Here is a 13,154-nt window from a genome sequence, read left to right as displayed (position 1 = left end):
GAAAGTTAAAACGGGAAACAATTACAGAAGGAAGTGTAAGCAGACATTTTGATATACACATATATCTTAGTGATAGTCCATCCAAAGAGGATAGCATTGACATAGGCAGGAGGGTATGCTCTATCTGCGTATAAGGGGTGTCAGTGCAGCTGTTCTTCCTATGAAGGCTGCCAAGGACAGAGGAGAGATAACGATGCTGCTGGACAATGTGATGCCTATGTGTTTAAACAAAGATAATATTTTAGATACTGCTTGAGAGTGTCCCTGGATTTTTTTGGGGGTCTAGAAGGCTACATTGGTTTACATCCCAAATGGCACCCTGTTCCCTATATAGTGTATTACTTTAGACCAGGGCTCATAGGGTTCTGGTCAAAATAAGTGCACTATATTGGGAATAGGGTGCAATTTGGGACATATTCAAATACATGGGACTGAGAAGGGACTCTTTTCAAAAGTAGTGCCCTATAAAGGGAATAGACAATATTTGGAAACCAGACCATGATCACGTTGATATTGACAGAGACAAAACATCCAGTAGCATAATGCCCCATCTACTTCCTCAACATGTCTTATAACTGCATGAGCAGGTTGGTTGGAGTCTGGTTGGCTGGAGTCTGGTTGGCTGGAGTCTGGTTGGTTGGAGTGTGGTTGGCTGGAGTCTGGTTGGTTGGAGTGTGGTTGGCTGGAGTCTGGTTGGCTGGAGTCTGGTTGGCTGGAGTCTAGTTGGCTGTAGCCTGGTTGGTTGGATTCTGGTTGGCTGGAGTGTGGTTGGCTGGAGTCTGGTTGGCTACGAGTCTGTTTTATTTATTATTTTTATTATTTATTTTTTAAATTTTACCCCGTTTTCTCCTCAATTTCATGGTATCCAATTGTTTAGTAGCTACTATCTTGTCTCATCGCTGCTACGAGTCTGTTGATCAGAGCTAAGGAAGAAGGGGAAGAATTCAAATGTAATCAACAAGTGGAGATGCAATTTTTTCTCCTCCTGACCATACTTGAAAGACAAGCAGGTTTATTATTTCCACGCATTATTAATTTAACACGCAATTTATTCACGCTGTTTTGTACACTCCATGGCCAAAAGTAGGTGGACACCCCTTCAAATGAGTGGATTTGACTATTTCAGCCACACCGTTGCTGACAGGTGTACAAAATCTAGCACACAACCATGCAATCTCCATAGACAAACATTGTCGGTAGAATGGCTTTACTGAAAAGCTCAGTGACTTTCAACGTGGCACTGTCATAGGATGCCACCTTTCTAACAAGTTTGTTCGTCAAATTTCTGCCCTGCTAGAGCTGCACCGGTCAACTGTAAGTGCTGTTATTGTGAAGTGGAAAGCAGCAACGGCTCAGCCGAGAAGAGGTAGGCCACACAAGTTCACAGAACGGGACCGCCAACTGCTGAAGCGCTCAGTGCGTAAACATCGTCTGTCCTCGATTGCAACACTCATTACCAAGTTCCAAACTGCCTCTGGAAGCAATGTCAGCACAAGAACTGTTCGTGAGGAGCTTCATGAAATGGGTCTCCATAGCCGAGCAGCCGCACACAGACCTAAGATCACCATGCGCAATGCCAAATGTCAGCTGGAGTGGTGTTAAGCTCGCTGCCATTGGACTCTGGAGCAGTGGAAACGCGTTCTGTGGAGTGATGAATCACGCTTCACCATCTGGCAGTCCGACGGACTAATCCGGGTTTGGTCGATGCCAGGAGAATGCTACCTGCCCCAATGCACAGTGCCAACTGTAAAGTTTGGTGGAGGAGGAATAATGGTCTGGCGCTGTTTTTTATGGTTCAGGTTAGGCACCTTAGTTCCAGTGAAGGGAAATCCGCTACAGCATAAAATGACATTCTAGACGATTCTGCGCTTCTAACTTTGTAGCACTAGTTTGGGGAAAGCATGACAATGCCCCTGTGCACAAAGCTAGGTCCAAGCAGAAATAGTTTGTCGAGATTGGAGTGGAAGAACTTGACTGGCCTGCACAGAGCCCTGACCTCAACCCCATTTGGGATGATTAGAAACGCCGACTGCGAGCCAGGCGTAATCAATCGCCCAACATCAGTGCCCGACCTCACAAAATGCTCTTGTAGATTAATGGAAGTAAGTCCCCGCAGCAATGTTCCAACATCTAGTGGAAAGCCTCCCCAGAAGAGTGGAGGCTGTTATAGCAGCAATGTTCCAACATCTAGTGGAAAGCCTTCCCAGAAGAGTGGAAGCTGTTATAGCAGCAATGTTCCAACATCTAGTGGAAAGCCTTCCCAGAAGAGTGGAGGCTGTTATATCAGCAATGTTCCAACATCTAGTGGAAAGCCTTCCCAGAAGAGTGGAGGCTGTTATAGCAGCAAAGGGGGGGGGGGGGGGCATCTCCATATTAATGACCATAATTTGGAATGAGATGTTCGACGAGCAGGTGTCCACATACTTTTGGCCATGTAGTGTATTTATATCTTATTAACAGACGTCGTGTAGATTGTTACAATAGGCCTATCTCCAGTCTAACTGCGTAATCCAATAGACTCCAGTCCGTATTTCCCCTTCGCCCCATCTGGCTCATTTACAGGTTATGTTTACTACTGGCGAAGGAGAGGCACAGAGAAGGGGATCCTAAGGGACTGAACCATTTAGGCCTACCTCTATCGTAGAGTAAAATATCGACATTATATTTTGCTGTTCTCGTTGTGCAATAACCGTGTGGTCATTTTGGAAGGAGATATCCATCAGAGGTTAAGCCTTTTATTATGAAGAAAAATAGCAACTGACTAACGAACGAGCAACAGCGAAGTCTGACAGTTGACTGGAATCGAGTTTGCGGTTTGATATTCCACCCCCGATACACGGTTCAGATTAGTTTTATATTACTTGAAGTTGTAAACGACATAGTAATCGTTAGTATTTTTGCGTTCATGCAAGAAGATATGTTTGTGAAAGACCGCAGCCGTGAGTAGTGAGTGACCCGTGGGTTTCGTTGCTGTACGCCACGCTTGCTTTGCATGAACCTGAAGTTGTCAAAAAGCGAAGCTACAGAATTCAAGGACTGTGTTGCACTTTTACAAGCTGCTCTTTGGGTGTTCTTTCAATGCACGGGAATATAACATTTGTTTAGTAACTAGATACATCCATAGCGAGTGTTACCGGAAGCGTAATTCAATTGAAAGTTGATAGCTTTCAAATCGCATCAAACTTTGTGGCCTCCTGCCCATTCAGCTAACGGTACCGTTAGCCAGCAGCTAGCTAACGTTTACTCCCCCTTTTCCTCTGCGACGCTAGAGACGCTGCGGATTGTATCAAAAACACTTGAAAAGAAGACTCAATGCGATGCCATTTATTGCAAAGTGAGACTTTAACCTTTTGTTTAGCCACAATGATTCTCACGGTTGCGTTTGTTTGTGGCGATTTTGAATATCCCTCGGACCTGTGCAGTTAACTAGCTGAAGCTAACCAGTGAGTTAGCTCGCTAACTAGCTAAGTTAGCTAGTAGTGAACACGTTGGACCCTCCGCCCATTTTTCCGGGATGAGCGTTTTTATATATTTTTTGTTTACCTGTGGTTTAACTACCAAACCAAAACGACAGCTACACCTTGCCAGCTAATTTTAATCGAGTTGACTCTGATTCTTCCCCGGACAGTTGCTGTCTACTGTGTTTTTTGTCGGTCGGATATTGACTAGAGTTGAGTCAATATGTGTCTGCGGACTTTCCTTGTGTTTTTGGTGACTGCTGTCTACGTATGGAATTGTCAGCAAACGAATGGAGAAAGTACAGAAAGTAAGTAGTTAACTAATTTATCATCTTATCTGTTGCAGATGTGTATTATATTGTTCCTAATTTGACAGTATTGTTGATATTGTGTATCAGTGTGTCCGGGTTTGGAAGTCTCTGATTTAACATTATCGTCTTTGATGACAGAAAGTCGAGTCGTTTAGTTACTGGAGATTTGGAAGGACGAAGGTCAATTTTATAGCTTTTTTTTTTCTTCCTGGTTTGCAATTTGTTTTTGCCCATTAGCCACCTAATTTGATCAAAATGCGTTTGCCAACATGCAGAAGTACAAGTATATCCTATACATTTGCTTGGATATAAAGTCAAGAATTAAAACACAATGTACGTCATTAATTGATTTGGGGGACAAGTAGCACCTAACAAATATGTTGATTGATTGCCATGTCAATGCTGTGAGTAATTACAGCCATGACTACTAGAATGTGGGTTTAATGCTAATGCTGGCAATATTTGCATGATTATTTAAGTTTCGAAGAACACAGCCTGAATAATTTAATACATGTTTTTAAATCAATTTAATAGAATGAAACATTATTTACAGTTGTGGTGTTTTCTAAGGTCAGAACATGGACTATAAGCCATGCCAAGTATACAATGTGAAGTAAATATCTTGTATGATATTAATTGTAATCACCTGCTGTGTTTACTCATGCTGATAAAAAAAAATCTCTACCCATGTACCTCACTGTGGTTTAGAGATGAAGAATGTGTTTCAAGTCATTCACTGTTGTCTTGCCAACAGCAGTAAGTGGGTAAACAAAACCAGAGATTTAAAAGCAAGCACTTTATGTCAAACCATATACTTTGTAATCAATGTAGGTTTAACCTGGCACTCAATCGGATGAATCAGATGCACATGTACAATTTTTTGTTGTTGTTGTGCCACACTCAATCTGATCAGATTAGATAAACCAAATGAGTTCAAATGAATGGTCAGGACTAAGGATGGACGTGGTAACATGTCTTCTGTTACTTAAAGTTGTTACTCTATAAACTTTCAGTGACAACAGAAGATAGGTGAACACGTCCATCCTTAGTCCTGACCATTCATTTGAACTCATTTGGGTTCATCTGATCTGAGTGCTGTAAAAAAATGTTGTACAAGTGCATCTGTTAAAAAAAAACTCCAATGAAAATGCCTGGTTTGTTGTACATAATTCCTTTAGACAAAACAAACTATTTCAATCTGTCTTTGTTTACTCGCTGTTGTACATGTGCATCTGATTTCTTAATTTAGTGAAATCCGATTGGGTGCCAGGATAAAACTGCATTGATTTCAAAAGTGTCTGGTTTGACATGGTGCTCTCTTATTCATCTCTCATTTTGTCTACAAAAGAGGTAAAACATGGATTTCCTTCTTTCGCTGTTGTCTTGCCAACAGCAGTAAGTAGGTAAACAAAAGGAGAGATTAAAAAGAGAGAAAGTGCCCTCTATTTTTAGGCTATGATGCCGTTTTATCGTGGCACTGGAGACGATCGGGTCTGGTTTCACTAAATCAATTAAAACAAATGGCATTAGAATGGATGTGGTTTTAAACACCATTTCTGTTAGACTAGAGGCTAAAGTTAAAAAGTACACCATTCTGGGTGCTGTTTGTCAACGGTCTATTTGCAGGGCTTCAGAAATAGAGAAATAAATATAGCCATCCTTGTGACACACTTGGCTTTGCTATAGTAGAGGAAACATTGGCCTCTGTTCAGTCCCCATCTGTCATTGCTTTTATCCTAAAAAAAGTGTTGTTTTTCTGCTGTCACTTAGCTCAACAATTTCCATCCATAGTTAGAAAGATAAGAACAATAGCGTAATAACTAAGACGTGAATTTTTATTTAAAAATGTCAATGTGATAAAATCCAGACAAGTCTTCAACCACAGATCTAGCACCTCTCTGATTCAGAGAGGTTGGGTTAAATGCGGACGACACATTTCAGTTGAATGCGTTCTGATTAGGTATCCCCCTTTCCCTTTAGTGTGGGGAGGATTTGCTGTAGGTCTGTTTGAAGGAACTAGTGGTTTAGTCTTGGAGATGGATGCATCTCTGGGTGGTGGGTCTGTGTGCCTTCCAAATGGCACCATATTCTCTATGTAGCGCACTACTTTAAACCAGGGCCCTATGGCACCCTATTCCCTATGTAGTGCACTACTTTTGACTAGGGATGCACAATATATCGGTTAACATATCAGAATCGGCCGATATTAGCTAAAAATGTAAACATCGGTATCATGCCGATGTCTCGTTTAACACCGATGTTAAAAACCGATGTCAAAGCTACCGTGCATACAGTTGAAGTCGGAAGTTTACATACACCTTAGCCAAATACATTTCAACTCAGGTTTTCACAATTCCTGACATTTTAATCCTAGTAAAAATTCCCTGTCTTTGGTCAGTTAGGTTCACCACTTTATTTTAAGAATGTGAAATGTCAGAATAATAGCTGAGAGTGATTTATTTCAGCTTTTATTTCTTTCATCACATTCCCAGTGGGTCAGAAGTTTACATATACTCAATTAGTATTAGCTAGGTTGCCACTTGTTGTTCGCCTATTAAAAATTGAACTTCAGTTTATGAATAGCTAGCCAGCTAATTAAACCTGTTGCCCAAAGCTAACGTTATAAGCAGCCAGCTAGCTTCATCTGGCTAGTGAGGCTCGACCGGACTGGGTTATGTGTTGTGAAGCTAGCCACAATAAGGATTATGCACAATAGTGGAATTTGCATTTATCCTTCAAAATAAAAGTATGTCATTGACAGTGATGCAAATGAATACTAATAGTAGAATTATGCCATCTTATTTTGAAGGCTATCCGCAAAGTCCATTGCACTATTGTGGCTAGCTTCACAATAGATGGGTCTGACCACCATTAATTAAATAAGAACTGTCTTATAGTCACTGAAACAGATGATGTCGTTTTGCTATGTTTTTGGAGAAGAACATTGTTTGCATCCATGAGCTAGCTAGCTTTTTTTATGACCAGGACTGTAGGTACGTGAGACAACTTTACCAGCGTCATAGCATACGTATTAGAGGTTGACCGATTAATCGGAATGGCCGATTTAATTAGGGCCGATATCAAGTTTTCATAACAATCGGTAGTCAGCATTTTTGGACACCGATTATGGCCGATTACATTGCACTCCACGAGGAGACTGTGTTGCAGGCTGACTACCTGTTACGCGAGTGCAGCAAGGAGCCAAGGCTAGGTGCTAGCTAGCATTAAATGTATCTTGTAAAAAACAATCAATCTTAACATAATCACTAGTTAACTACGCATGATTGATGATATTACTAGTTCATCTAGCTTGTCCTGCGCTGCATATAATTGATGCAGTGCGTGTTAATTTATCATTGAATCACAGTTCCAAATGGGTGATTTAACAAGCACATTTGCGAAAAAAGCACTGTCGTTGCACCAATGTGTACCTAACCATAAACATCAATGCCTTTCTTAAAATCAATACACAAGTATATATTTTTAAACCTGCATATTTAGTTAATATTGCCTGCTAACATGAATTTCTTTTAACTAGGGAAATTGTGTCACTTTTCTTGTGTTCTGTGCAAGCAGAGTCAGGGTATATGCAGCAGTTTGGGCCGCCTGGCTCGTTGCGGACTGTGTGAAGACCATTTATTCCTAACAAAGACCGTAATTAATTTTCCAGAATTGTACATAATTATGACATACAATTGAAGGTTGTGCAATGTTTAGATTTAGGGATGCCACCCGTTAGATAAAATACAGAACGGTTCCGTATTTCACTGAAATAATAAACTTTTTGTTTTTGAAATTATAGTTTCCGGATTTGACCATATTAATGACCTAAGGCTCGTATTTCTGTGTGTTATATTATAATTAAGTCTATGATTTGATAGTGCAGTCTGACTAAGCGGTGGTAGGTTGCTGCAGGCTCGTAAGCTTTCATTCAAACAGCACTTTCCTGCATTTGCCAGCAGCTCTTCGATGTGCTTCAAGCATTGCTCTGTTTGACTTCAAGCCTATCAGCTCCCGAGATTAGGCTGGCAATACTAAAGTGCCTATAAGAACATCCAATAGTCAAAGGTATATGAAATACAAATGGTATAGAGAGAAATAGTCCTATAATAACTACAACCTAAAACTTCTTACCTGGGAATATTGAAGACTCATGTTAAAAGGAACCACCAGCTTTCATATGTTCTGAGCAAGGAGCTTAAACGTTAGCTTTTTTACATGGCACATATTGCACTTTTACTTTCTTCTCCAACAGTTTGTTTTTGCATTATTTAAACCAAATTGAACATATTTCATTATTTATTTGAGACTAAAATGATTTTATTGATGTATTAAGTTAAAATAAGTGTTCATTCAGTATTGCTGTAATTGTCATTATTACAAATCTATATTTGTATATAAAAATCGGCCGATTAATCCGTATCGGCTTTTTTTGGTCCTCCAATAATCGGTCGACCTCTAATACGTATCGATGAATCATTATGACATATGAAATACGAGTGATAGTGTAATCAATGTGTTATAACTACGTAAAAAATGTATGAACGCATTAAATTATGATGAGACGTGCAGCCATATTCAGGTCCCGATTGGTCAACAAGCTTATTTGACACGTTAAATAGTGTTTTGCTACTTCCATAGAAACCCTGGTTGAGAATGAAACGACTGAACAAATGAACAATGAAACAGCACAGCAAGTAATTGAAAGAAAAAGGTTTTGTTTGTTTTACTGGTAATGGGGATTAATGTAAAATGCCAGCAAAATAACTTTTTGGTGTGTGTGTGTGTTACCTTTATTTAACTAGGCAAGTCAGTTAAGAACAAATTCTTATTTACAATGACGGCCCGAACGATGCTGGGCAAATTGTGCGCTGCCCTATGGGATTCACAATCACGGCCGGATGTGATACAGCCTGGATTCGAACCAGGGACTGTAGTGACGCATCTTGCACTGGCCTTAGACCGCTGTGTCCATATGTGTGTGTGTGTGTGTTAAGCATTCTAGTACAGTTAAATAGTTGAAAGGCCGCTAAAATCGGTATGTTTTTGTTTTTTTTGCAAGGAAAATATAGAATATTGGTATCGGCCAAAAATGTCATAAGGGTGCATCACTACTTTTGACGATGGCCTAAACGGCTCTGGTTGAAAGTAGTGTGATTTACAGGGAATAGGGTGCCTTTTGGGATGCCGCTCAACCCTATATAGCCACAATCAACACATCCAACACAAGAAGGAAAGAAGATATGGTTTCTGTTCGCTCTGTCTGGACTTGGTGACTCACTCGTGTGATGTTTTAACTATTTGGCTTAGTGTGGTAGACTTCTGTAGGCTTGGGCTACTATGAGATGAAATGGGCCTCGGCCTACTCTTTCACCACCTTTTATGCACTATTTTATGTATGTAGGCTACACCTGGAAGTTAACCCTCTTAAACAGCCTTTGACTAGCAACATTGCAGGGAATCAAACGCTTGACTAACGCACCTAGTTTCGAATGCTAACGCAGCCGAGTGTGGTTTCTGGTTTTGCCTTATGTGACCCATGAGTTCAAACAAACAAGTAATAATGTGAAGCTACCTTAAATTAAAAACTGAAAAGAGAAGGGTTGCGGTTGGGTAATGTCATCAGACCAGTTTGTGCTAGATTCTGTTCTGACTGAGACATAATTCATAAACAAGTTGTGTAATTGCTCGGCTGCTGGCTCTGGCTGGCCCCATCTCGTTCCTCTCCAACTTGACAGTGAACCTCCGATAGAGAGGGAGGCAGACGAGTGAAACTTGTGCCTCACTGAAAGTGTTTCATAACATTGACTGACCAATGCCTTGCCTGGACCAAGCCACTGTACTGTCTCTCTGTAGGCTATGTTATGAAGGACTTGTAAAATGGCTTTCTAGTTTTAACCAACTACCTTGGTCAAAATGGGCCATTCTGGCTAATCAAAAAGCTAAATTAAACAAATCTTTTAGTAAAAAAAAAAATAAAAATATTTTTTTTACATTTACTTCTTACATCATACATTTACATCACCCCATTTTCTTTACATACTGAAGGATTGAGTATGGGCATAGATTAAGCAGTATATTCTGTTGTCAGATCTGTATGTACAAGTCTCACCCTCCTTCCACATGTTTGTGCAGCACCCATTGTAGAGGTCGACCGATTAATCGGAATGGCCGATTTCAAGTTTTCATATATTTTTGGACACCGATTTGCCGATAAAAAAATAAATAAAAAAAAATAAATAAATAATATATATAATTAAATAAAGATGTATTTATGTATTATATATATATATATATATTATAGTTAAAAATATATATAGTTAAAACATTTTTTTTTTACATCCTTATTTAATTAGGCAAGTCAGTTAAGAACACATTCTTATTTACAATGACGGCCTAGGAACGGGTGGGTTAACTGCCTTGTTCATGGGCAGAACAACATATTTTTTACCTTGTCAGCTCGGGGATTTGTTTTTGCAACCTTCCGGTTACTAGTCCAACGCTCAAACCACCTGCCTAACAGTGCACTCCACGAGGAGCCTGAGTGGCAGGCTGACTACCTGTTACGCGAGGGCATTAAGAAGCCAAGTTAAGTTGCTAGCTAGCATTAAACCTATCTTATAAGAAACCATCAATCTTTACATAATCACTAGTTAACTACACATGGTTGATGATATTACTTGTTTATCTAGCGTGTCCTGCGTTGCATATAATCGATGCGGTGCCTGTTAATGTATCATTGAATCACAGCCTACTTCGACAAAAGGGTGATGATTTAACAAGCGCATTTGCGAAAATAGCACTGTCGTTGCACCATAAACATCAATGCCTTTCTTAAAATCAATACACAAGTATATATTTTAAACCAGCATATTTAGTTAATATTGCCTGTTAACATGAATTTCAAGAACAAGAACAAACGTTTTGTTTTTGAAATGATAGTGTCTGGATTTGACCATATTAATGACTAAAGGCTCTTATTTCTGTGTCTTATGTTATAATTAAGTCTGATTTGATAGAGCAGTCTGACTGAACGATGGTAGGCATCAGCAGGCTCGTAAGCATTCATTCAAACAGCACTTTTGTGCATTTGCCAGCAGCTCTTCGCAATTCTTCAAGCATTGCGCTCTTTGACTTCAAGCCTATCAACTCCCGAGATTAGGCTGGTGTAACCGATGTGAAATGGCTAGCTAGTTAGCGGGGTGTGCGCTAATAGCGTTTCAAAGTCACTTGCTCTGAGACTTGGAGTGGTTGTTCCCCTTGCTCTGCATGGGTAACGCTGCTTCGAGGGTGGCTGATGTCGATGTGTTCCTGATTCAAGCCCAGAGAGGAGCGAGGAGAGGGACGGAAGCTATACTGTTACACTGGCCGTTTAGAACATCCAATAGTCAAAGGTATATGAAATACAAATGGTATAGAGAGAAATAGTCCTATAATAACCACAACCTAAAACTTTTTAATCGGTGAATATTGAAGACTCATGTTAAAAGGAACCACCAGCTTTCATATGTTCTCATGTTCTGAGCAAGGAGCGTTAGCTTTTTTACATTGCACATATTGCTATTCTACTTTCTTCTCCAACATTTTGTTTTTGCATTATTTAAACGAAATTGAACATGCTTCATTATCTATTTGAGGCTAAATTGATATTATTGATGTATTATATGAAGTTAAAATAAGTGTTCATTCAGTATTGTTGTAATTGTCATTATTACAAATAAAAAATTGGCCGATTTTTAATCGATATCAGCGTTGAAAAATCATAATCAGTCGACCTCTAATCTATTGTGCTCCCAGCTTGCCAACCAACACACAATAGTTCCCCTCAGGTCGCCAATGACAACATCTGAAGTGGTCAGGTTTTTTATACCAGACAGTATCAATCGATCCCAGAAGTCTGCCTCAGTCTGGTCTAGCAGGTAACACCGCCGCCCGCAGGACATCATTCCAGGCTTATTTTTTTTAAAAGTTTTCAATTCACTAGTCAGAAGAGTCTGTATAGCGTTCTCCCGCTAGAATGAACGATGTGCATCTTCTAGTGACCCGTTGATAAGACGGGCGCCTGTCAGTCACAAAGCCAGCCATGACAGGGAGACACTGCTGGTTTGTCAGTCACAAAGCCAGCCATGAAAGGGAGACACTGCTGGTTTGTCAGTCACAAAGCCAGCCATGACAGGGAGACACTGCTGGTTTGTCAGTCACAAAGCCAGCCATGACAGGGAGACACTGCTGGTTTGTCAGTCACAAAGCCAGCCATGACAGGGAGACACTGCTGGTTTGTCAGTCACAAAGCCAGCCATGACAGGGAGACACTGCTGGTTTGTCAGTCTACTTCCCCCGATATTTTTTTGTGTTTTTGCTGCGATCTTATTTATTTTCCCGGAGGAAGGAGAGCATGATGCTTCTTAATAGTCTCTTGTGAGTGAATGTACACGTCCCATGACATGGAAGTGGTAACGATGAGTTGAAATCCACTAGATTATTGTTTCATTGGCCTTTGATTGACGACCAAACAGCTTGTGTTGATTAGTTTCTAAAAGGTGAAACACTGACTGAATAAAGTCTCGTATATCCCGTGGCTATTCATAAAGCATACAAAGTAGTTATGTATTTTGCATCGGGACAATACAAATACATTGTATTTTTTTAGGGTTCAAAGTAGGGCTGGGACGATACCAGTGTTGCGATACTTGTTAATATCGTAATGAGGAAACGGAACACAAAACGGATTTAACTTCTTTAGGAAACATTTATTTTCCAAGCTATAGCACACATTTTTACATACTACTGAGCTAAAGAGTTCGTTCTGCTTCCTGTTTTAATGTTGTTTTTGCCATGAAAAAAATATTATTGATGATGGTATTCTCCCGGCCCTAATCCGAAACCCATGTCAAGACTTGCCAGTGAACGCTAAAGGGATTCCTCAGCCTAGTGATGAGTTGTTCGAACTAACAACTCTCTTTGTACAGATCTTTTAGGTGAACTGAACCGAATTGCATCGGTGAGAGAGCGGTTCATTTGGCTCCCTAATTTGCATACTGGAAGGCTACCAATACTTTTTGGTGAATTATGTAAACACTCAATGAAGATGTTGAATCAGCAGGAACAGTGGGTAGTGATCCTCATTCTGGTTCAAAATGAACAGATTGAAGGTTATAAAAGCTAATGTTATGATTCTTGTATGGTATTATTAAAGATATTGATACAGAGTGCATTCGGAAAGTATTCAGACCCCTTGACTTTTTCCACATTTTGTTACATTACAGCCTTATTCTAAATTGATTAAATAGTTTTTCCCCCCGTCATCAATCTACACACAATACCTCATAATGATGAATCAAAAACAGGTTTTTAGAAATGTTGTCAAATGTATTATACATTTAAA

The 13,154-nt window shown here is 39.9% G+C and overlaps 1 protein-coding gene across 2 annotated transcripts in view; it reads left to right on the top strand.

Moving 5' to 3' along the window:
• The first annotated feature begins 2,394 nt into the window (after positions 1–2,394).
• LOC100135871 (insulin receptor) overlaps positions 2,395–13,154 on the top strand; it is a 211,087-nt gene continuing 200,327 nt past the window's right edge. For both annotated transcript variants that reach the window (XM_036986535.2, XM_090182864.1), the window contains exon 1: positions 2,395–3,766. In XM_036986535.2, coding sequence (XP_036842430.2) covers positions 3,682–3,766 — 85 coding nt within the window. In that variant the 5' untranslated portion in view covers positions 2,395–3,681. The remainder of the gene's footprint in view (positions 3,767–13,154) is intronic.

Source organism: Oncorhynchus mykiss, chromosome 8 (genome assembly GCF_057628025.1).
Source record: "Oncorhynchus mykiss isolate SJ-2025 chromosome 8, ASM5762802v1, whole genome shotgun sequence".
In the NCBI taxonomy this organism is placed as follows: domain Eukaryota; kingdom Metazoa; phylum Chordata; class Actinopteri; order Salmoniformes; family Salmonidae; genus Oncorhynchus; species Oncorhynchus mykiss.
This window is presented reverse-complemented; position numbering and strand designations above follow the sequence as displayed.